The 25,159-nt window shown below is 41.3% G+C and overlaps 1 protein-coding gene across 2 annotated transcripts in view; it reads left to right on the top strand.

The window, feature by feature from the left end:
• Window positions 1-25,159, top strand: part of col4a3 (collagen, type IV, alpha 3) — a 303,630-nt gene that overhangs the window by 101,044 nt on the left and 177,427 nt on the right. For both annotated transcript variants that reach the window (XM_029119708.2, XM_029119709.2), the window contains exons 21-23: window positions 1,952-2,116; window positions 21,066-21,158; window positions 24,747-24,842. In XM_029119708.2, coding sequence (XP_028975541.2) covers window positions 1,952-2,116; window positions 21,066-21,158; window positions 24,747-24,842 — 354 coding nt within the window. The remainder of the gene's footprint in view (window positions 1-1,951; window positions 2,117-21,065; window positions 21,159-24,746; window positions 24,843-25,159) is intronic.

The raw sequence follows: 25,159 nt of genomic DNA on the forward strand, positions 1-25,159 counted from the left end.
CTTAAAATTACTGTATATATGTAAACATGCCAAAAATGATTTCATGTCTGTTTCATGTTTTCTTTCCAGCATAGATTTAGGTTCCATTACTAATTTAACAACAAATTTAAGGTTAAGCATGAAATATATATATATTTTTTTCAATTATTTATTTTTGTGTATACGGTATCTCACAGAAGTGAGTACACCCGTCAAATTTTGTAAATATTTGAGTATATCTTTTCATGTGATGACACTGAAGAAATGACACTTTGCTGCAATGTAAATTAGTGAGTGTACAGCTTGTATAACAGTGTACATTTGCTGTCACCTCAAAATAACACAACACACAGCCATTAATGTCTAAACCGCTGTCAACAAAAGTGAGTACACCCCTAAGTGAAAAATTTTCCAGGACTGCCTTAACCCTCTTGGGCATGGAGTTCACCAGAGCTTCACAGGTTGCCACTGGAGTCCTCTTCCATGACATCTTGGAGCTGGTGGATGTTAGAGACCTTGCGCTTCTCCACCTTCCGTTTAAGGATACCCCACAGATGCTCAATAGGGTTTAGGTCTGGAGACATGCTTGGCCAGTCCATCAACTTTACCCTCAGCTTCTTTAGCAAGGCAGTGGTTGTCTTGGAGGTGTGTTTGGGGTCATTATCATGTTGGAAAACTGGCCTACGGCCCAGTCTCCGAAGGGAGGGGATCATGCTCTGCTTCAGTATTTCACAGTACATGTTGGCATTCATGGTTCCCTCAAAGAGCTCCCCAGGGCCAGCAGCACTCATGCATCCCCAAACCATGACACTCCCACCACCATGCTTGACTGTAGGCAAGACACACTTGTACTCCTCACCTGGTTGTCCCCCCCCCCCCCCCCAATTTACACTGTAATACAAGCTGTACACTCACTACAAAGTGTCATTTCTTAAGTGTTGTCACATGAAAAGTATAAAATATATAATTGCCAAAATAGAAAACCACGTCAATCTGAAGATGACTTTAACTGTTGCCTGATTTGTAGGCATATTTTACATTGATGGCAGGTAGTTATGTATAATCAGACTTGGTTTTTCTAAAACAATATTTACTTCATTATTGACGCAATTACATAATACACACCTCATAAATTAGATATGCAAAACGTTAGAAAGAAGATTTACAATTATCTCCCATTCTGGCTCGGTTTTTTGCTTGCAGCTACAGTATAACTTGTTAAGTTTAGTGTATTTACTTTCACAAACTAGTTTTGTTATTGACCCATTGCTGTTCACAATTTTTTTTGTTCATTTAAACATTGTCATATATAGAGAAATAGCCACATATTTATTCAGAAATGGTGTAAGTGGGTAGGCATACTATTGTTAGAGCAGGCCAAATAGCTTCTGTCAAGCTAACTTAGCAAACGTCAAAGTGGTAGTTGTTAAGCACTGAAAATGGACTCCTTTTTAAATAATTTAATCTATCAAGTGACACCATAAGTAAAACACTGTAATAAGCAATTTTATGTCTTCCTTACCACAAATTATTGACTTAGTTTGCGCATCAAATCTGCGAAAGTAAGACTCCAGATCCATTCTTTTGACCATGGTCTAAAATTGCCACATCACATTTGGGGCTGAATAAAAAAACTTCCCTTTGACAATACAGTAATCAGTTAGATCAGTTTGCAGCTTATTTTGTCAAGTACCTACGGCAGTTTTCAGATAAGAAATATGTGATTGTACAGCATTAAGATTTAGGATTCGCTCTGGCTAACAAGAGAACTTTACCTGCAAAATAATCCAATTCACCTGTATCTCCGTAGAAGAGTCCTTATATTTCCTTATTTTCCTCATAGCCTTCAATTAATGTGGTTTTGCCTATCTTTACCTCTCCCACCTCAAAAAAATCTAAAACACAAAACAATTTGAAATTATTTGGTGGCTTGCAAGCTAATTAAAGCTGACCACTGTCCTTTTGTTTTCAGGGTTGTCTTTCCCTGGTACCCCTGGAAATCCTGGTCCCCCTGGTTTTGCTGGTAATAAAGGGGAAAGGGGGGAACCTGCCCCCACTATCACTGGGCCCCCTGGACTCATTGGACCATCTGGAGGAATGGGCCCTATAGGGGACTGTGGTCCCCCTGGAATCCCAGGTACCTGCTGTTTTCACCTGGACCCTTTAGGCCATCCTCAACAGTCTGGTACAATATAAAAAAATATTTTGGGGGAGTATTTTTTTAATGCATTATTGGACTGGAAAGTGGTGAAAAATGCATGTGAAAGCATTGGCTTGCATGCAAATGGCGGTAATTGAGTAATGGAGGCAGTGGCCAACCCTTGGCCCCAGTTTCATAGGTGTGCCTCAAAGCAACAAAAGAACCCCTTGTACTTAATTAACTTCTTAATGCTGTCTCCTACAAGGGCATTGCCTCATAGTATCAAAGATCCACTAACATATTGTACAATAGCTAAGTATGAAGTACTTTTCGACATATGCTTAAAATAATAATGCAAGTCATTGGAATGCTTTTTATTTACCCACAGTATCCCACAATTTCCAAGAGAAAAAATTGCTTTGAAAGTCAGAATTGTTTAAATTTGAATTAAAACCGTATAATACCCTATTTGGGTAAGCGAACACCCCCCTTTGAATTGCAATTGCAAACTTGATGTTTGCTGAAGTTTAACCAACCATCTTCCAGTTCAGAAATCAAACTAATTGGCTTCCATCTGTGATAAATTCTAGTGATTTAAATGATTCCTGAATAAAATCAGTTTTTTGTAAAAGTCTCCACTGCTTATTAGTGCAATTCAAAGCTAGAAGGACCTGGTTCACCGCCTATTTCATTCCAATACGATGTCTTTAGACCTTAGTAACAGAGTACCTGTTGGAAAAGTGTCCCACATTACCTTGGAAGATAATAAGCGACTAGGGTTGGGTAGGTTACTTTTTAAATGTAATCAGTTACAGTTACATGTCCACATTTGTAATCAGTAACATAACGTAATTTGATTACTTTGAATTACTTTTAGATTACTTTCATATTAATAGGCAGTGGAAAACAAATAGCAATAGCCTATAACCAACTGAACACCTTTTTGTGGGATCAATCAATGTTAGAGTTTACATAGGTGGCCAAAAACAGAATTCGCATTTTACCTAATGGGTTGTGTCGGCTACAGTGCCTTTGGAAATGGGTTTCTAAACTATTGCTTTTTACTTCAATATAATTGGGCTACATCTCTACATTACACGCTAAAGGTCTGTCAGATATTCAGTCATTCCAATGAATCCAATAAACCTCCAGAATAAACCTTCCAGAATCTGACTTTTTATCTGAAAAAAACCCAAAATATAAGGATGCGTAAGCCTATTCTGTTATTTGTGTTTTAACTAAATAAAATTGTATATGACTCTGCTAATGTTATCGAAGATGTACTCTGTTTTTACCGGCCATCCAACCAACCAAAACCGGAGGAATTTAAACTAGCGCTTCCTCCATCACTAAACTGATTATGCGCGTCCACCTTTGCACGCATGATGATCACACACACAACTGAGGTAGGCAATTCATATTTTGGTTCAAATAACAATGTTTTTACAACATTACATAATAAACTTAAACAAACAATGTGTCAATTATTTCGCACAACTATTCTTTTTCAATTGAAGTAATCCGAAAGTAATCATACATTTTTTCATACAAGTATCCGGAATTACAATATTTTTGTTGGTAACATAATGGATTACAGTTACTGTTTTTTTGTAATCTGTTACTCCCCAACTCTGTATGTGACCTGATAGTTTCCCCAATTTATACTAAAATGTATCTTGATACAAATTTGACAGAAAGCCTTCTTTTTCTAAATAAAACTATTGTAGGATAAAACGCTCTGAGACAATGAACTTGAGCCCCTTCTATGAACACGTGAGAACAGTTTGAATTCAAATCTGAAAGGTTGACCAATCAAGTTACATTCCAGAGATTTTTGACCTACTGAAAGAAATTTCAGATATCACTACTTCACAAACATGAGATTTGAGGATGTAAAGAATCCATGAATACATTGTTGATAAAAATCGTTGGGGTGGGGGGTTCTTCCCTCTAAACAAAAACTTTAGGTTCTTCGGGAGAGGAGATCACGATGAGTATCCCTAGTCCTTTTGTCGTCCTGTCAGCATAATCAATGAGAATACTTCCCAGTTGAGCAGGCAGCGTGAACCAGAATGTGCTTCATAAGGCATATATCGCAGCATTGACTGTATGGTGTGTGCTGGGAGTTGCTGCAATGAAGGACCTTAACTACAAATTGGATATCACAAATTGGGGAGAAAAATTGGGTAAGAATGTGGTGGTTGCAGTGACTAAACTGTTGGAAGTCACCCTAGATTGCAAAGTAACCTGGTCTAAACATTTACATGTATATTGCATTGGGTAAAAACATGGTAAGATAGACTACCGGTCAAAAGTTTTTAATTCATACAGTTTATTGTATTCATGTACTCTGAAATTAAAGCATAGAAAAAGTAAACATTTGGAGACAAGAAATCATCTACAGTGGATATAAAATGTCTACACACCCCTGTTAAAATGCCAGGTTCTTGTGATGTAAAAGAAAGAGACAGAGATATATCATGTCAGAACTTTTTCCACCTTTGATGTGACCTGTAACGTGAACAATTCAATTGGAAATCAAACTGAAATCATTGAGAACATTTTTTTAAATACTCCTGGTTGCATAAGTGTGCACACCCTTAAACTAGTACTTTTTTTAAGCACTTTAGATTTTATTAAAGCACTTCCTCTTAATCTTCAGCGTTCTAACAGACACCTGGAGGTTTTGTGCCAAAATTGCCTGGTATTTGGAACTGTTCATAATTCCCTCCACCCTGACTAAGGCCCCTGTTCCAGTTGAAGAAAACAGCCCCAAAGGATGATGCTGCCATGATGCTGCTTCACTGTGGGTATGGTATTCTTAGGGTGATGTGCAGTGTTGTTTTTGCACCAAACATACCTTTTGGAATTATGGCCAAAAAGTTCAACCTTGGTTTCATCAGACCATAACACATTTTCCCGCATGCTTTTGGGAGACTTGATGTTCATCATCATCATCATCCGCTTATCCGGGGCCGGGTCGCGGGTGAAGCAGTCTAAGCAGAGATGTCCAGACTTCGCTCTCCCTAGACACTTCCTCCAGCTCTTCCGTGGGGACACTGAGGCGTTCCCAGGCCAGCCGGGAGACATAGTCCCTCCAGCGTGTCCTAGGTCTTCCCCGGGGTCTCCTCCCGGTGGGACGGGACCTGAACACCTTCCTGGGAAGGAGTTCCGGAGGCATCTGTAACAGATGCCGAAGCCACCTCAGCTTACCCCTCTCGATGTGGAGGAGCAGTGGCTCTACTCTGAGCTCCTCCCGGGTGACCAAACTTCTCACCCTATCTCTAAGGGATCGCCCAGCCACCCTGAGGAGAAAGCTCATTTCGGCCGCCTGTATCCGGGATCTTGTCCTTTTGGTCATGACCCAAAGCTCATGACCATAGTTGAGAGTAGGAACGTAGATTGACTGGTAAATCGAGAGCTTCGCCTTGCGGCTCAGCTCATTCTTCACCACGACAGACCGATACATCGACCGCATTACTGCAGAAGCTGCACCGATCCGTCTGTCAATCTCCCGTTCCATCCTTCCCTCACTCGTGAACAAAACCCCTAGATACTTAAACTCCTCCACTTGAGGCAGGCACTCTCCACCAACCTGAAGTGGGCAAGCCACCCTTTTCCAATTGAGGACCATGGCCTCGGATTTGGAGGTACTGATTCTCATCCCCACTGCTTCACACTCGGCTGCAAACCGTCTCAGCGCATGCTGAAGGTCCTGGTTTGAAGGGGCCAACACGACAACATCATCCGCAAAGAGCAGAGACGAAATCGTGTGGTCCCCAAACCTGACACCCTGCGGCCCCTGGCTGCGCCTAGAAATTCTGTCCATAAAGATTACGAACAGAACCGGCGACAAAGGGCAGCCCTGCTGGAGTCCAACATGCACTGGGAACAAGTCTGACTTACTGCCGGCAATGCGGACCAAGCTCCTGCTTCGGTCGTACAGGGACCTGACAGCCCTTAGCAAAGGACCCAGGACCCCATATTCCCGAAGCACTCTCCACAGGATGCCGCGAGGGACAGAGACGAATGCCTTCTCCAAATCTACAAAATAAATGTGGATTGGTTGGGCAAACTCCCATGAACCCTCCAACACCCCGTAGACGGTATAGAGCTGGTCCAGTGTTCCACGGCCCGGACGAAAACCACACTGTTCCTCCTGAATCTGATGTTCTACTATCGGCCGTATTCTCCTCTCCATAACCCTGGAATAGACTTTCCCGGGGAGGCTGAGAAGTGTGATCCCCCTATAGTTGGAACACACCCTCTGGTCCCCCTTCTTAAAAAGAGGGACCACTACCCCGGTCTGCCATCCCAGAGGCACTGTCCCTGACTGCCACGCGATGTTGCACAGGCGTGTCAACCAAGACAGCCCCACAACATCCAGAGACTTGAGGTACTCAGGGCGGATCTCATCCACCCCCTGTGCCTTGCCACCGAGGAGTTTCTTGTCTACCTCTGTGACTTCAGCCCGGGTGATGGACGAGTCCACCTCTGAGCCCTCATCCTCTGCTTCCTCAATGGAAGACGTGACGGCGGGATTGAGGAGATCCTCGAAGTACTCCTTCCACTGCCCGACGACATCCCCAGTTGAGGTCAACAGCTGCCCACCTCTACTGTAAACAGTGTTGGTAGGGCACTGTTTCCCTCTCCTGAGGTGCCGGACGGTTTGCCAGAATCTCTTCGAGGCCAGCCGATAGTCCTTCTCCATGGCCTCACCGAACTCCTCCCAGGCCCGAGTTTTTGCCTCCACAACCACCCGGGCTGCAGTTCGCTTGGCCTGTCGGTACCCGTCAGCTGCCTCAGGAGTCCCACAAGCCAACCAGGCCTGATAGGACTCCTTCTTCAGCTTGACGGCATCCCTTACTTCCGGTGTCCACCACCGGGTTCGGGTATTGCTGCCTCGACAGGCACCGGAGACCTTAAGGCCACAGCTCCGAGCGGCCGCTTCGACAATGGCGGTGGAGAACATGATCCACTCGGACTCAATATCTCCAGCCTCCCTCTCTGACAGGAGACTCAGCCAGACGTTCCCAGCAGACCCTTACAGCACGCTTGGGCCTGCCGAGTCTGTCCAGCTTCCTCCCCCGCCATCGGATCCAACTCACCACCAGGTGGTGATCAGTTGACAGCTCCGTCCCTCTCTTCACCCGAGTGTCCAAGACATACGGCCGCAGGTCAGATGAAGCGACAACAAATTCGATCATCGACCTGCGGCCTAGGGTGTCCTGGTGCCACGTGCACTGATGGACACCCTTATGCTTGAACATGGTGTTCGTAATGGACAAACTGACTAGCACAGAAATCCAATAACTGAACACCGCTCGGGTTCAGATCAGGGTGGCCGTTCCTCCCAATCATGCCCCTCCAGGTGTCACTGTCACTGCCCAAGTGGGCGTTGAAGTCCCCCAGTAGAACGATAGAGTCCCCAGTCGGAGCACTTTCCAGCACCCCTCCCAGAGACTCCAAGAAGGTTGGGTACTCTGCACTGCCGTTCAGCCCGTAGGCACAAACAACAGTGAGAGACCTATCCCCGACCCATAGGCGCAGGGAAACGACCCTCTTGTTCACCGGGGTAAACTCCAACACATGGCGGCAGAGCAGTGTCCATTCTCTCTCAAGGAGTGTTGTTCCAGAGCCCAAGCCGTGTGTAGAGGTGATCCCGACTACCTCTAGTCGGAACCTCTCAACCTCTCAACCGGAACGATCTCAGGCTCCTTCCCCGCCAGCGAGGTGATGTTCCACGTCCCTAGAGCTAGTTTCCGTGTCCAGGGATCGGGTTGTCTAGGCCCCCGCCTTCGACTGCCGCCCGATCCTCTCCGCACCGGCCCCTTAGGGTGGTTAGCCCACAGGAAGGCGGCCCCACGTCCCTCCTTCGGGCTGAGCCTGGCCGGGCTCCATGGGGAAAGGCCCGGCCACTAGGCGCTCGCGTACGAGCCCCAACCCCGGGCTTGGCTCCAGGGTGGGTCCCCGGCTGCACCATACCGGGCGACGTCACGGACCTCAACATTTTTCTCATCATTAAGGGGTTTTGAACCGCTCTTAGTCGCCTAGGACCTGTTTTCCTTGGGAGACCCTACAAGGGGCATATAGCCCCAGACAACATAGCTCCTAGGGTCACTCGGGTACTCAAACCCCTCCACCACGTTAAGGTGGCAGTTCATGGAGGGGTGGAGGTGGCAGTTCATTCAAACTTGATGTTTGTTTTTGCAAACTTCAGCCTGGCTTGGATGTTTTTCTTTGTAAAGAAAGGCTTCCGTCTTGCCACCCTATGCCATAGCCCATTCATATGGGATACGGGAGATTGTTGTCACATGTAGCACACAGCCAGTACTTGCCAGAAATTCCTGCAAAAAAACGGATCTGGGAGGCCTCTTGGAACCCTCCCAGACCAGTTTTCTTCTTGTCTTTTCATACATTTTGGAGGGATGTCTAGTTCTTGGTAATGTCTCTGTTGTGCCATATTTTCAACAATGAGATCTCTCTGGTGCTTTGGAAGCTCTCTGCGGACCATGGCTTTAACTCTGAGATGCAACTAAGAAAATGTCAGGAAAATCCTACTAGAATACCTGAAAAACTTTATTTGTGATTAATCAGAGTCACTTTAAATGATGGCAGGTGTGAAATGACTTCTATTTAACATGAGTTTGAATGTGATTGGTTAATTCTGAACACAGCCACATCCCCAGTAATAAGACGGTGTGCACACTTATGCAACCAAGTTATTGTAAGGTTTTAATTTAAAAATTTTCCCCCTCGAAACTTTATATATCCACTGTAATTGTTTAACAAAATCTTTCTACAGTGAAAATCGAATATTGTTCAGAAAGTTCTTCCGAACACTGTTGCAAAAGTTCCCACGTTTTTCAAGAGCCTATAACTGTAACGTCCCCCTAGTTTTCAGATATGTTACACTCCATGGGGGTGATACGATGTGATTTATACAATCACACAAATACTGTAATTGTCCTTCTTACAGGATGTTTATTTTCCATTCAAATATTCTACAGTACAGTACTGCAATTGCTGGTTGAAGAATCATGCTTGTGGCTGTAGTGGTCCTGGTAATGTACTGTAAGTCACCAACGCAAATTCACCAAAATTGGATTTGCAGAAAAGAAAGAAGCTTAACAAAACAAGGAAAGTAACAGAGCATTTTCACCTAGGTAAGAGGGTTAGAGTACGCTACAGTACTGTAATAACAAAAACATTTCATTCTGGGTCAGCATCCTGTCTCTGACTGTAATGTATTCTATATTCTATATATGTAATACGTGATGATGTAAGCCGTACGTGGGAAGCACGGGGGAGACACACATGATAGTGAATAAAGACATCAGTTCAGTTGTCATCTGTTGCAGTCTTAAATTATTACAAAACAAACAATAATACATGGTGTCAGAAGTTGTAAATGCAAAGAAAGAAGAATGACACAGTTACAGCCACCATCGAACCTATGTCTACAAGGAAACCTAGCCGAAAACTGGAAGATTTGGATTCAAAAACTCGACCTGTTCATAACGGCTAGTGGAATCGCGGAAAAATCTCTAAAAGTGCAGTGCGCCACATTTCTGCATGTCGCGGGTGAGGAGGCAATTCAAGTTTTCAATACTTTTGAATTTGTTGATGATGAGAGAGACAAAATCAATGTTCTCAAACAAAAGTTCAAAGACTATTGTGAACCAAGAAAAAACCTACCTTACATCCGTCACATTTTCTTCACGAGGGCTCAAGGACCGTCGGAGAATATTGACTCCTACGTCACGGACCTAAAGAACAAAGCCAAAGATTGTGAGTTTGGAGAATTGCATGATTCATTAATCAGAGACAGAATTGTTTGTGGCATTAAAGATGACACAGTAAGAGCAAGATTAAGGGAAGCAGATCTCACATTAGCAAAAGCTGTGGACATCTGTCGAGCTAACGAAATCACATCCAGTCAAGTGAAAGCACTAAATGAAGAAGTAGACATGCACAAAATTAAAGCAGTAAATTTTAAACAGAAAATAAAGAGTATGCCAAGAGAAATGCAACATGACTCGAGTGACAACACAAAATGCAGCAGATGTGGGTACAAACATGAACCGAGAAAGTGTCCTGCCTATGGACAAACGTGCAAACTGTGCAACAAAAAGAACCATTTTGCAAAAATGTGTCGAATTGAGCATAAACAGCCAAGAAAAATGCACACGCTTGAACAGACAGAGGAAAATGACAAAAATATGTTCCTTGGCACGGTTGAAGTTCAGAAAAACTAATTGAAAAGCATTCAAGCTCTCAACACGGAAACGCAAGAAGATAAAGAAAAGTGGTCTGAAGTGCTCAAGATAAGTGACATGCAAGTGAAATTCAAATTGGACACTGGTGCAGAATGTAATGTGCTCTCGTTAAAAATCTACAATATGCTGGGCATAACTGAGAAGCTGAGTAAATCTACCTGCAAGTTACTTACGTACTCTGGACACCTGATGTCGCCATTGGGACAGACACAGCTAACATGTGAGTACAAATGTGAAAAACACAAGATTCAGTTCCAGATTGTTGAAAGAGATGCACCTGCAATCCTAGGAAGGTCCACATGTCAAGCACTAGGGATGATAAAAAGGATACATGACGTTTCTGTTGATGATGATGATGATGACATTCTGAAACAGTATGAAGGATGCATGCCAGGATATCACCACATTCAAGTTGATTCCGACGGTAAAGCCTGTTGTACATGCTCCACGAAAATTTCCTGTTGCACTGAAAGAAAAAATAATTGAAGAATTGCACAGGATGGAACAGATGAATGTCATTGCAAGACAGACAGATCCAAATGATTGGGTGATTAGCATGGTTAGAATTGTCAAGCCAGATAAAATTCGAATATGTCTCGACCCACAAGATTTGAACAAGGCAATCAAACGTGAACACTACCCACTGCTCACAGTAGAAGAAGTTGTATCTAACATGCCAAATGCTAAAGTGTTCTCTGTGGCAAATTAAATTGGATGATGACAGTTCCAAATTGTGCACATTCAACACTCCTATAGGAAGATATAGATTCCTGCGTTTGCCATTTGGAATATCGTCAGCATCTGAAGTTTTCCAGAGAGCTATAGTACAGATGATTGAAGATCTGGATGGTGTGATAAACATTGTGGATGATTTGCTGGTTTGGGGTGAAACAGTACAAGAGCATGATGCCAGACTGAGAAAACTGCTCCAGAGGGCAAGAAAGTACAACCTCAAACTAAACAAAAAGAAATGTCAAATCCGAACATCACAAATTGGTCATGTGCTGACAGCAGAAGGACTGAAACCAGACGAAGAGAAGGTGAGAGCTGTAGTTCAGTTACCTCCACCAAAAGATAAGCAAGCTCTTCAAAGATTTCTGGGTATGCTGCAGTATCTTGCCATGTTTATTCGTAACTTGTCTGAAGTAAGTGCTCCAGTCAGACAACTGCTGGAGAATGATGCTGAGTGGTTCTGGGGAAGTGAACAAGAGAAAAGTTTTCAGAAACTTAAAGCTCTAGCAACCAACGCACCAACATTGAAAAATTACAATGTCAACAAACCATTAACATTGTCAGTAGATGCCAGCTCTGAAGGCATGGGTGCAGTTTTGCTTCAAGACCAGAGACCTGTAGCATATGGATCAAGAGCGCTCACGGATTGCCAACGCCGATATGCACAAATAGAAAAGGAACTCCATTTTCTACTTGCCATTGTATATGGATGTGAAAAGTTCCACCAATATGTATATGGCAGAGAAGTTCAAGTAGAAAGTGACCACAAGCCGCTTGAGAGCATCTTCAAAAAACCACTGCATCAAACGGCATTAAGACTGCAAAGGATGTTGCTAAGACTTCAAAGGTACAATCTGAAAGTCATGTACAAGCCAGGCAAAGAAATGCACATAACAGACACATTGAGTCGCGCTTACCTTGATGAACACAACGAAGACCTGCTTGAAGAGGAGCTAGAGGTAAACTATGTCACACCTCAACTACCTGTGTCTGAAAAGAAACTGGAAGAGTTCAGGAAAACAACAGCTGAAGATCTTGAAATGCAGAAACTGAAAGACTACATACTGAACGTATGGCCTACAGAGAAAAGTTTAGTGCACAAAGACATTCAGAAGTATTGGACTTTTAAAGAGGAAATCAGTTATGCATCAGGTCTCGTGTTCAAAGCATCGAAACTCATCATTCCAAGTAGAATGAGAAAAGAAATGATGGACAAAATTCACGAGTCGCATCTGGGCATAGTAAAATCCAAGGAAAGAGCGAGAGACATCATTTATTGGCCTGGAATGTCAGCTGAAATTGAAAAAAAAATATCTCAATGTGCCACATGCAACACTCATTGAAACAGTAACGCAAAAGAACCACTAATACCTCATCCACTGCCAGAAAGACCATGGGCAAAAGTTGGCACTGACTTGTTTCAGCACAATGGTTCTGAATATTTGATGTGTGTGGACTACTACTCCAAATTTCCAGAGATCGCAAAGCTGAATGACACTACCAGCAAAAGTGTAATCCTAGCAATGAAATCACTGTTTTCAAGACATGGTATACCTGATGTGGTAATATCAGATAATGGTCCACAATATGCCAGTCAAGAATTCAAGCGTTTTGCAGAAAACTGGGAGTTCGAGCACAAGACGTCTAGTCCGAGATATGCTCAATCTAATGGACAAGCAGAAAGAATGATCCAAACCATTAAGAGAATGCTCACAAAGTCACTAAGTGAGAATGGAGATCCATATATTGCATTGCTGGAATACCGCAATACTCCACTAGATGGCATTGGCCTGTCACCGGCACAACTTCTAATGGGAAGAAGATTGAAAACCAAACTGCCAACTTCAAGCAAATTGTTGACTCCAAAAGGAAGTAAGAAAGTTCAAGAACAACTTAAACAGAGGCAGTTAAAGCAAACATTTTACTATGACAAAAACACCAAACAGTTGCCTGAGATATCACCAGGAGACAAAGTGAGAGTTCAGCAAGGACAAATCTGGAATCCTGCAACCGTTTTGAGGAAACATGACTTGCCAAGATCTTATGTTCTTCGCACATCAGATGGAAAGATCTACAGAAGAAACAGAAAGCATCTGTTAAAGACAAAAGAACAAGAATTTCCATCAACAAATGATCAAGATGACCTTGACACCGAGTCAAACGCAAGTGCAACACTGGAGAGAGAAATAAATCCAGACACACATCAAGATTTTTCCACTGAAGGACAAATCAAACCAAACATCATCACAAGATCAGGAAGGGAGGTTAAAATTCCTTCAGGATTTAGAGACTATAAAATGCACTAACTTGACTAAGGCAGCTGAGTAAATGTTTAATTACACATCGGAGTGATAATACTTGTTGGTGAATTCCTTAGTGAGTGTTGAGATAATTGTTAAAGTTGTAAAAAATTTAAAATAAAAATAAAAAAAAGAAAGGGGATGTAATGTATTCTATATGTAATACGTGATGATGTAAGCCGTACGTGGGAAGCACGGGGGAGACACACATGATAGTGAATAAAGACATCAGTTCAGTTGTCATCTGTTGCAGTCTGAAATTATTACAAGACAAACAATAATACACTGACCAGAGACAGGCCAGAGTTTCTCATCAATGTCACAGGCTATGTTTTCCCTAACCATCAGCGAGGGAAAAATGCCCTGGAATGTCTGAGCTATCCCTGACTGGACTCCACCGCAATGTACCCACAAGCTTCCTTCATGGCTTGGAGAAGGTTGTTCTGTACATAGGGATTTCTGTCATAGACCTTCCAACACCATGTTCGGAAGAATTCCTCTATCGTATTAAGGAAAGGGGAGTATGTTGGGAGGAACACATTTCTGAATCTTGGATCATTCATGAACCAGTTCCAGACCAGAACAGCAAGGTGGAAACGTACATTGTCCCAAAAAAGAATATAACAAGGCTGTAGTTCTCTCTGAGCATGTTGGAAAAGTGCTTCCCGTAGACCAATCAGAAAAGTCAGAAGATGTTCAGTGTTATATGGGCAAGAGTATCATGGTGGTGAAGCAGACCATGGTTGCTGCTGGCTGCACAAAGTGTACCATTAACCCCACACTGGCCTGGGATGTCCATGAGAGCATGTTGGCCAATAATGTTGTGCCCTCTTTATCTTTGCTTTGTGATGTTGAATCCTGCCTCATCCACAAAGATTAACTCTCACTGACATCAAGCTGGAGTATTGTCTGCATTATATTTCAATACATACAATCCAGTATTGTTACAGTAAGCCAAGAAAAACAACATCACAACATGTAAGTTATCTGTATCCTACACAGTACAATAGCTGATATTTACACACAAAGTATGGAATACATGTAAACACATACCTGGACAGATTGAAAATGCAGCCTTTTTACTTGCAATCAAACAACAGTGTTATTGTTATTATTGTTATTATTGATAATATGAATCCTCAACTTCATGTCATTTGCTTGTATTGCCTGCTTCTGCTACTGTAATGCATATAGTTTAATGGTACGTATAGTACAGAAAAGTACAATTTCAATAGTATGGGACCAGTTTTCACCCCTGAAGTTCCAGACAATCAATGCAACACTTACACAGCTCAGGTTTGGCTGTACTCTCAGCCAAAAAAACTGTAACAATGGCTGTCTTACTGCCACTTGTCCTGTTGATAAAGTCTTCTCTTTACGGGTGAAACTGAGACTTGTTTACTTGGATCAGTGTTAAGCTGTGCTTGAAGCTATTGTTCTGTGAGACGCCTATTACACAAGATGTGGACTTTCATAAAATTGTCTTTTGATTATGTTGTGGTTTTGGGCCTGCCTGACCTTTTCCTGTCAGAATTTCCTCCAGTGTACAGTGTACAGGTGAGTACAATTAGGAAATTGTACTCACAGACACCTTTGCTTTCTTTGCAATTTCTTTAAAGGCAAGACCTATTATTTTCAGGGTTATAATGGTCTGTCTGTTTTCCTTTGTTAATTGCCCTTTTCTCGCCATCATGATAGCATTATGCTATTTCCTGCAGTACAACACTGTACAAATAATGCTTAACACAGTCTGTTCCAACACTGCATTTATAGAGGCAGAGGTGATAAGATGGATATTTGGTAGATCAAGGAAACACAAGGTTTAAAAAGGAATGACAAAGTCTTGATTAAATGGCTAATACAAACATTTATTAGTTAATATCTGGGTCATTCTAGCAGTGCCAGTGAATGCAGAGTGCTCATGAAAAAGGAACGACAGGGATCATTTTAAATTTATAGAGTATGTGACAGGATGACCAAATCTGGCATAAATGAAGAGAAGGTAGAAGAAACGTCTATTAATTCACTTAGGCCCCCCAGAGAATATTACATACAGTTATGTTTGCATGCCCTGGCAGAAATTGTGAACATTTTGCATTGATTTTGAAAATATGACTGATCATACCAAAAAATTATAGTGATCATATGAAGCCATTTATTATCACATAGTTGTTTGGTTCAGTTTAAATTATCATGATAACAGAAATCACCCAAATGGCCCCGATCAAAAGTTTACATACCCTTGAATGTTTGGCCTTGATACAGACACACAAGGTGACACACACAGGTGAAAATGGAAATTAAAGGTGAATTTCCCACACCTGTGGCTTTTAAAATTACAATCAATGTCTGTGTATAAATAGTCAATGAGTTTGTTAGGTCTGACGTGGATACATTGAGCAGGCTAGATACTGAGCCATAGGGAGCAGAAAAGAACTGTCAAAAGACCTGCGTAACAAGGTACTGGAACCTTATAAAGATGGAAAAGGATATAAGAAGATATCAAACTCCTTGCAAATTCCAGTCAGCACTGTTCAATCACTTATTAAGAAGTGGAAAATGTTGGGAACTCTTGATACCAAGCCAAAGTCAGGCAGACCAAGAAAGATTACAGCCAAAACTGCCAGAAGAATTGTTCGGGATACAAAGAAAATCCCACAGGTAACCTCAGGAGAACTACAGGCACCTCTGGAAAAAGATGGTGTGGTTGTTTCAAGGAGCACAATACGACAATACCTGAACAAAATGAGCTGTATGTTCAAGTTGCCAGATAGAGAGCCTTTACTGCACCAATGCCACATAAAAGTTTGGTTACAATATGCTCGACAACACTTTGACACGCTTCACAGCTTCTGGCACACTATTATTTGGAGTGACGCTAACATAAGCGCTGTTTGGAGAGTGGTCAACAAGGCCTATAGTGATCAGAATACCATCCCCACTGAGAAGCATTGTGGTGGCTCACTGATGTTTTGGGTTGTGTGTGCTCTATAGGCACGGAAATCTTGTGAAAAGTTATGGCAATATGACTGCAGCATTTTATCAGAAAATACTGGCAGACAATTTTCATTCTTCTGCACAAAAGCTGCACATGGGACACTCACCAGCAAGACAATGACCCTAAGCATAAGGCCAAGTTGACCATCCAGTGGTTACAGCAGACAAAGGTGAAGGTTCTGGAGTGGCCATCACAGTCTCCTGACCTTAATATCATCGAGTCACTCTGGGAAAATCTCAAACATGCGGTTCAAGACGACCAAAGACTATGCATGACATGGAGGCATTTTGCCAAGACAAATGGGCAGCAATACCACCTGCAAGAATTACAAAAAGACTGCAAGCTGTCATTGATGCTAAAGGGAGCAATACATAGTATTAAGAACTAAGGGTACTGTACGCAGACATTTGAACAGGGGTCAGTTCATATTTTTGTTATTCGATTATGCTATTCTGTTGTGACCTAGAGCTGAATGTGAATTCCATAAGAAATAAGATATGTGTTTTGCCTGCTCACACATGTTTTCTTTACATATGGAACATATACTACCAATTCTCCAAGGGTATGCACATACCTTTTGAGCACAACTGTATGAACCATATTCCTATATGATTGCTAGGCACAATTGGGCCTTAATGCACATGATGTCCTGTGAATGGGTACATTGTGCGATTCCCTACAGAAAATGCTTCATATCAGAGGGTTTATATACACTCACCTAAATGATTATTAGGAACATCATACTAATACTGTGTTTGACCCCCTTTCTACTTCAGAACTGCCTTAATTCTATATGGCATTGATTCAACAAGGTGCTGAAAGCATTCTTTAGAAATGTTGGCCCATATTGATAGGATAGCATCTTGCAGTTGATGGAGATTTGTGGGATGCACATCCAGGGCACGAAGCTCCCGTTCCACCACATCCCAAAGATGCTCTATTGGGTTGAGATCTGGTGACTGTGGGGGCCATTTCAGTACAGTGAACTCATTCTCATGTTCAAGGAACCAATTTGAAATTATTCGAGCTTTGTGACATGGTGCATTATCCTGCTGGAAGTAGCCATCAGAGGATGGGTACATGGTGGTCATAAAGGGATGGACATGGTCAGAAACAATGCTCAGGTAGGCCGTGGCATTTAAACAATGCCAATTGGCACTAAGGGGCCTAAAGTGTGCCAAGAAAACATCCCCCACACCATTACACCACCACCACCAGCCTGCAATTTTGGTGAGCTTGTGCAAATTGTAGCCTCTTTTTTCTATTTGTAGTGGAGATGAGTGGTACCCGGTGGGGTCTTCTGCTGTTGTAGCCCATCCGCCTCAAGGTTGTGCGTGTTGTGGCTTCACAAATGCTTTGCTGCATACCTTAGATGTAACGAGTGGTTATTTCAGTCAAAGTTACTCTTCTATCAGCTTGAATCAGTCGGCCCATTCTCCTCTGACCTCTAGCATCAACAAGGCATTTTCGCCCACAGGACTGCCGCATACTGAATGTTTTTCCCTTTTCACACCATTCTTTGTAAACCCTAGAAATGGTTGTGTGTGAAAATCCCAGTAACTGAGCAGATTGTGAAATACTCAGCCCGGGCCGTCTGGCACCAACAACCATGCCACGCTCAAAATTGCTTAAATCACCTTTCCCATTCTGACATTCAGTTTGGAGTTCAGGATATTGTCTTGACCAGGACCACACCCCTAAATGCATTGAAGCAACTGCCTTGTGATTGGTTGATTAGATAATTGCATTAATGAGAAATTCAACAGGTGTTCCTAATAATCCTTTAGGTGTATATAAACCGCATTTGCCGGGAGAATTGACCTTTCGTAAAACCCCTCCCCCAAACGGTCCTTGTCCAGTCCTACCTTAGCAACCGGTCACTACTTGAAAAAAGCTTCAGTTTTTAAGGCTCAAAATGGTGAAACGGTGTGCCTTCGCTGTGGCACCTGCTGCAAATCCTACAGCAGGTACCAGAAAAGTGTGGAAGGGGTAGTCATTCACAGTGACTTCACTTAGGATGTGGAATGCTTTAGTCAACATTTATACATAACTATTAATTAGACAAAGCTGCGTTATTTAACACTGACGTTATAGTTATTGGTGCTAACATGACCATTACTGTGACTTACTTGGTACTAGTACATTAGTTAGATAGCTAGCTATCTCTAATATAAGCTTGTTATGTCAGGGCACTCGTCGGCATACATTTTAGAGGTGACATTCTGCTGAAGTTGATAGCAATTATTGAACTCTTATCAGTCAACATAATCTTATCTAAACAGAACTTACCTGGCATTGCAAAAGCATGACTGGTCCAGAAGGCTGTGCTGGTCGCAGCCTTGAGTTCATGGGGTTTCTCATGTGATTGAGATCTGTATGCTTGTTTCAATTATTGTGTCCCCTTCCTTGTTTATCTGAAAATTGTGACAATAATCTTCCACTGCATATTGCAATTCCTCAAATGCATATTGCAAAGCCTCGAACTGGTGGATATCGTGGAAGTATTACTCCAAAAAAGAATAATTTTCTTTTCCACTTTTCCCCTCCGTGCTTGGCTGTTTACCGTAGTTGCCACTTGCAGAGAAGGGCAGTTTGACTGACGTACCAACAATAACTAAGATAGACAGGGCTATTGCAAAAGCATACACTGTACATTAAAGGGATAGTTCATCCAAATATCATATTTTGGTGACAGTCCCTTACCCCCATTTGGTCCTTCAGGCACATAGTCATGTTTTAAAATGATCCATTATACCCCTATCGCAAAGCTGCATTGCAAGCGGAAAACTACTTTTAAACACTCCAAACTAAGACAGGTGGTGTTGTTTACCTCAAAGAACATGATGATGGTGAATTCTCATTTCAAATAAACAGGTACTTTCTGTGTTTACTGGTCAATTGTATCAATCCATGTATTTGTTAGGGAAGAGAGTGTATACACATTAAACGAAAGTTAGTATGTGCTAGCTAGAAAGCAAGTTACCCATTTCATCTTTTTATAAATGAAATTTATCTCAGTCTGTAACTTTTTTTGCTTGAGAGAGAAAGGAAAATACATATACATTATGTCTGACCCTGAATATGTTTCGGGAGATATAGCCTTACTTGTTCTAATCATAACACAGATTATGAATTGACCAAATAGAATCTTAGAGAGCAGCAAAAGGGGGGCGATGGTGAACACATTAATCCCCAACCCAGAATATCCGGAGGCAATGTGTAATTTGTTTATTATAACATAGCAATTCAAAGTATTACTTACAATCTTTCTTCACTCCATGGGTTGAACTGGGTAACTTAATGCAATTGCATACGCCTTTAGTCCTCTTCCAAGGGAACGAGGAGCACGATCCTCTGTTACAATAATTTTCTAGCAAAAATGTAGTATCTCGTGATCCGTTCTCCCACAATATGACCAGGGAGAGGCAGAGGTATTGTCTCAATTGCAGAGTGGGTAGAATTTAATTTACTCAAGCAGGTGGAAGTCAACATCGATACAAACAAAGGAACACCAGAAGTTCAAAGTTAATTAATCAAATGTACCGAATAACAGTGTCATCCTGCACAATGACATTCTTGTGACATGGCACATGACATCTACATAGTAAGAATTAAGAAATATATAATGTAATATAACAAAAATATAGCAAAAAACATAGCATAAGTATAAACTAGTAGCAATTTTTAAAAGCTTGGCAAAGCAAACTATCTTTACATATCTTGTTGGGCTTTAAAGCTCATGCTCACCTTGATGACATCACTGCCGAAGAACAGAAGCTGTGGCTACTGGAAATAGTTTGCTAGTGCCAGTTTGAATTCAGCCAATTCCGCCGGCTGTTTCATCGGTGCACAGTTAAAAAAATATATGCTACCGCGACAGATTACTGAATGTAGTTTAAAGTATTTTGGAGTATTTTTCAGCTAGCAATGCTGCTTTGCGAAAGCGGTACGAACCGTTTCCATTAATGAACTTGGACGATGCTAATAACACTAATTACAGGCTGGGACAGAGCAGAATAATGGATTGTTTGAAATAATGACTCCATGGGCCTTCTGGACTATCTTTTGGTAAGTGAACTTTGAAAAATATGAATAGAATGAATTATTATTCTTATTAAAAATGAATTTTGCGCAAACTATCCCTTTGAATAGGGTCCCCGATTAGAGGCAACGTGGAGCACCTGCCTCTAATTGGGGCCAACCAAAAAAGCAGTGCAGAGATACTCTGCCAATCTATGGGCCTTCTGGAATATCTTCTGGTATGTAAACTTTGAGAAAAATATGAATTTGTGATGAACTATCCCTCTAATATGATACATCTATCATAGGGCACCACCCAAATTCATTTTTTTGAAGAATAAAACATGTTTTTGAAAACCCTGTGATGCCAACGGTATAGTATTTGCTACATTAGTTTCTAAGACCTTTATGTCGTCAAGCAATTATCTGCAAAAAAGTTTCTTGGTGGAAATGGTTTTAAAAATGTAAACGTGTGTATTAGCGGCACCCATGTATTAATTAACTGTGGTTGAAAATGTTTTCAAAATCTGTATATTTACGCCACTGTTTATAAATTGGAAATTATGGAAATGTTAATCTATCTTTTGTTTTCCCTGATGGGCTTGCTGTCTGTACAGGTCTGTTGAGAGGTAACCCTGGACCACCTGGTCCTAAAGGTATTAAAGGTATCCAAGGACAACGAGGATCAAAAGGCGGATTTGGAGAAACAGGTATATTCCATGACAAATATGTTGTTCTTTAAGGACACAGCAGAAATAAGTATATGGGTATTAAGCTGCCATTTCCATCTGTCATTTTTAGTAAAGGTTTTGCCCCAACATACTGGTCATTATTATTTTTTTGCATGCTTCATGTGACTTAAATTTCCACTTTAGCAAGACTTTAGCAAGTGTTTTTGTTCAAAGTTTTAATAAAGTTTATTTGGATGACTCTTGCATGACCAAACACATAGCAGTGTACTTAAAAACTGTCCTTCAAAATATTAAATATCAGGTTTTTGGAGTCCATATGAAAACTGCATGTTTGTTTTTTCTTTTAATCTTTGCAATTCTAATAATGTGTGTATGAATGTTGTTCATGTCATTCTGCTCAGGTGAGCAACAAGGTTGATGTCTTTCGTGCGTTTAACTACATACAACAGTGCGTTTAACTACATATGATATGGACAACATAAAATAGTAGTATTTAGCTATACACTATAACACATTATATTATAATGATCCTTTAACAAAAGGTAATTTTTAGGAAGGTTCAGAGTCTAGTTGTCCAGTGGAGTTTTCTCCTGTAGTTCTCCTAAAAAAACTGCATACACAGGTTGCTTAGGATTCAAAACATCTCAAGTGCCTCATTCATACTTAAAACCAGGTGGTCGCCCACTTCCTGTAACATCTACATTTACACATAGTAATACAGCTCTGGAAAAAATTAAGAGACCCCTGCAAAATTATCAGTTTCTCTGGTTTTACTATTCATAGATATGTGTTTGAGTAAAAATTAACATTTAATTTATTCTATAAACTACTGACAACATAAAATATGCATTGTTTTCAGACCTCAAATAATGCAAAGAAAAATTCATTTTTCAGCAACAAAATACTATTATTTTAACTTTAAAATATGGAATTTTAATCACAGCTTTCATGCGTCTTTTCATGCTCTCCACCAGTCTGTCACATTGCTGTTGGGTGACTTTATGCCACTCCTGGTACAAAAATTAAGGTAGCTTGGCTTTGTTTGATGGCTTGTGACCATCAATCTTCCTTTTGATCAAATTCCAGAGGTTTTTAATGGGGTTCAGGTCTGCAGATTAGGCTGGTTTTGACGGGGTCTTGATCTGGTGGTCCTTCATCCACACATTGATTGACCTGGCTGTGTGGCATGGAGCATTATCCTGGAAAAAACAATTCTCAGAGTTGGGGTACACTTTCAGAGCAGAAAGAAGCAGGTGTTCTTCCAGGATAACCTTGTACTTGGCTTGATTCATGCATCCTTCACAAAGACAAATTCCAGCCTTGCTGAAGCATCCCCAGATCATCACCGATCCTCCACCAAAATTCACAGTGGGTGCGAGACATTGTGGCTTGTAGGTGTGATGGCAATTCAATCAATCAGAACTCTTAAAGAAGGAAGTACAGAGACAAAAATTATCTTGGCACAATTTAACAGTTTATTAATTATTTGCAAATGAGACACGTCAAACACTTCCAAACATAATCATCTGAGGAGTCTCTAATTTGATAAATACGAACTGTTCATGTATTAAGGCAAAAAGGGGTGTGGTAAGTTGATAGCCATGTGTCTTGTGTCACATAAGTTATACCCAAAGGGCGGGCTGTCCCCCCCACCTTATCCTTCCTGCCATAATGTTTACTGTTGTGTTTACCTAAAGGGGCCAACTGACCTTACTTCCCCCCAAGGACCACATTCCTAAGGAACAAAAGGACTGACACCCTTCTTTGTCTAGGCAGGAGAACATGGTCAAAGTACCTAATAATCCTCTGATATTATACAGACGTGTGTCACAATCAAAGTAAAGATATACATACCAGCCAATAGAAAGACAGACATTTCCCAAATGTACCTTAGTTCAAAATGTCCATAACATAGGCCTCTCCAGGTCTCCGTCTAACCATTAGATGACGAGGTGTTGGGCAAAGCTGAAAATTTGACTTGTCAGATAAGATGACCTTATTCCTCTACTGTCCAATCCTTATGGTCTTTTGCAAACTTCTGCCTGGCTCTTCTTTGCTTCTCATTGATGAAGGGCTTTTTTCTAGCTTTGCATGACTTCATCCCTGCCCCTAGGAGCCTGTTTTCGGATAGTCCTCGCCATGCACTTCACCCCAGCTGCTGTTTGCCATTCTTTTTGTAGGTCACTTGATGTCATCCTACGGTTGTTGAGTGGCATTCGAATGAGTTGAATGTCATCTCAGTCAGTGGACAGTCGTCTTTGCACTCTGCCAGTCTAGCTATGGGGTCCCCAATGTCTGTTGCTTGACCTTGTTCTTATGAACCACCGTCTTAGAAATGTTCAGGATGGAAGCAACCTGACGCTCACTTGTATCCCTCTGCCAGTAAAGCCAGAATTTAACCCTTCTTTTCCTCACTCCAAGCTTTTCTTTTCAACTATTTTGTCATGCTGAATAGTTGTTTAATTCAAATTACCTTTGATGTACTACTTGCACTGTTTTTCCCTATTACAAGAGGATAGTGATGACCACAGGAGTGGTTTTTGTACTTTTCCTTGTTAAATTAGATTTGGTTCAGGTAATCACCTAATCCGTACCTCCGTAAATGAGCTGTGCCTGTGTAGGAATTTAACAGACATTGGAATGGAATGGCTGCCATACATGTAGAGATACTGATTAATGAAAAATTTGGAGAGGTCTCTTAATTTTTTCCAGAGCTGGAAAAATAGCTTATTTTTGCGATTACAATTTCTTTCTGCCTTTGTTCGAGTCATCTTTTCTCAAAACCAAGTTTTGAGCCTCTATTGGCCTGGAGGTGTGGCTTTTTCTGGGCATTGAATTCTCGATTTTTGCATTTCCAAGCAATTCCTTCTCCGATGCAACCTGTGGAGAGAAGTTTAAGAATTCTGTAAGCTAGGCTAAATGTGTACCGATAGTAATTAAATAGTTAAGGGCAGCAAACCGAAACTGTTGCAGCAAACAGCAAACAATGAAACAAGCAACTTAAATAGGGTCCCCAATCAGAGACAACAAGGTGCAGCTGCCGCTGATTGGGGAGAAAAGAAGATAGTAGCTCTGAGATGCTTAGAGGCACCCCAGCCAGGACCGGACAGGTATATGTTGTTTTCAATTACCTCCAGTAAAATTTCTAATTTAGAAAAATACAGAATACAGCAGAGACTTAAAATACAACTATTTTACATATATTAGGAAGAAAATAAACACAAAACCATTAATTACAAAGAAATGACATTATTTATTAATAACATTTGATTGTTTGAGGAAAGATTATTCAGTGTTTTAGCTCCCCATGTTGATGCAATCTACCTCATCTTACTGTGGTAAGAAAACACTGTAATTAGATGACCGACATCTGTACGTAGTAATAAGTGTCAACTTAAGGGAAGTTTGACCCTGATTTTTGAAAACATTAGCATATGCAGGTATGTGTTGTATTGACATGATCCCAAAACTAAAATTGGGCACTAAAAGAAAATTCATATTGATAGCAGCATTTTAAAGCAAAGACAGCTAATGTAGTTGCTTTATTGCTGCACTGCCAATAACCCCTGAAAACCCTTGTCCGGTCTGTATGTCTGTCTCACTTAGGTGAGAAGGGTGATCTATGTCAACTCTGCCTGCTTACTGACACAACTCCTGGACCCCCAGGACCTCCTGGAAAGCCAGGCATGCCGGGAGAAACAGGTACCTCCTACACTCTACACAATAGCATCTCTTTGATGCAGTGTTATATCCTATATAATGACTAATGCTACGGGTTATCCGAAGGTGTGACTTTACAAAGAAAAAAGTATATTGCTATGTCTCTAAGCTTTTCCAGGCTAGTTTGTTTGGTCAGGAAAACTCAGGGCAGACAAATATTGGAAATATACCGTATGTGGTACAAAGATACAGATACAAGTAGAGTTCCCTGTTATACGTGCATATGTGCATGTTTTGTCAGTAAGTACCACCGCTAGGGGCAGTAGTAGTTAGCTTTAAATAGAGTATAGTTTTACTAG

The sequence above is a fragment of the Esox lucius genome, chromosome 1 (genome assembly GCF_011004845.1).
Source record: "Esox lucius isolate fEsoLuc1 chromosome 1, fEsoLuc1.pri, whole genome shotgun sequence".
In the NCBI taxonomy this organism is placed as follows: Eukaryota; Metazoa; Chordata; class Actinopteri; order Esociformes; family Esocidae; genus Esox; species Esox lucius.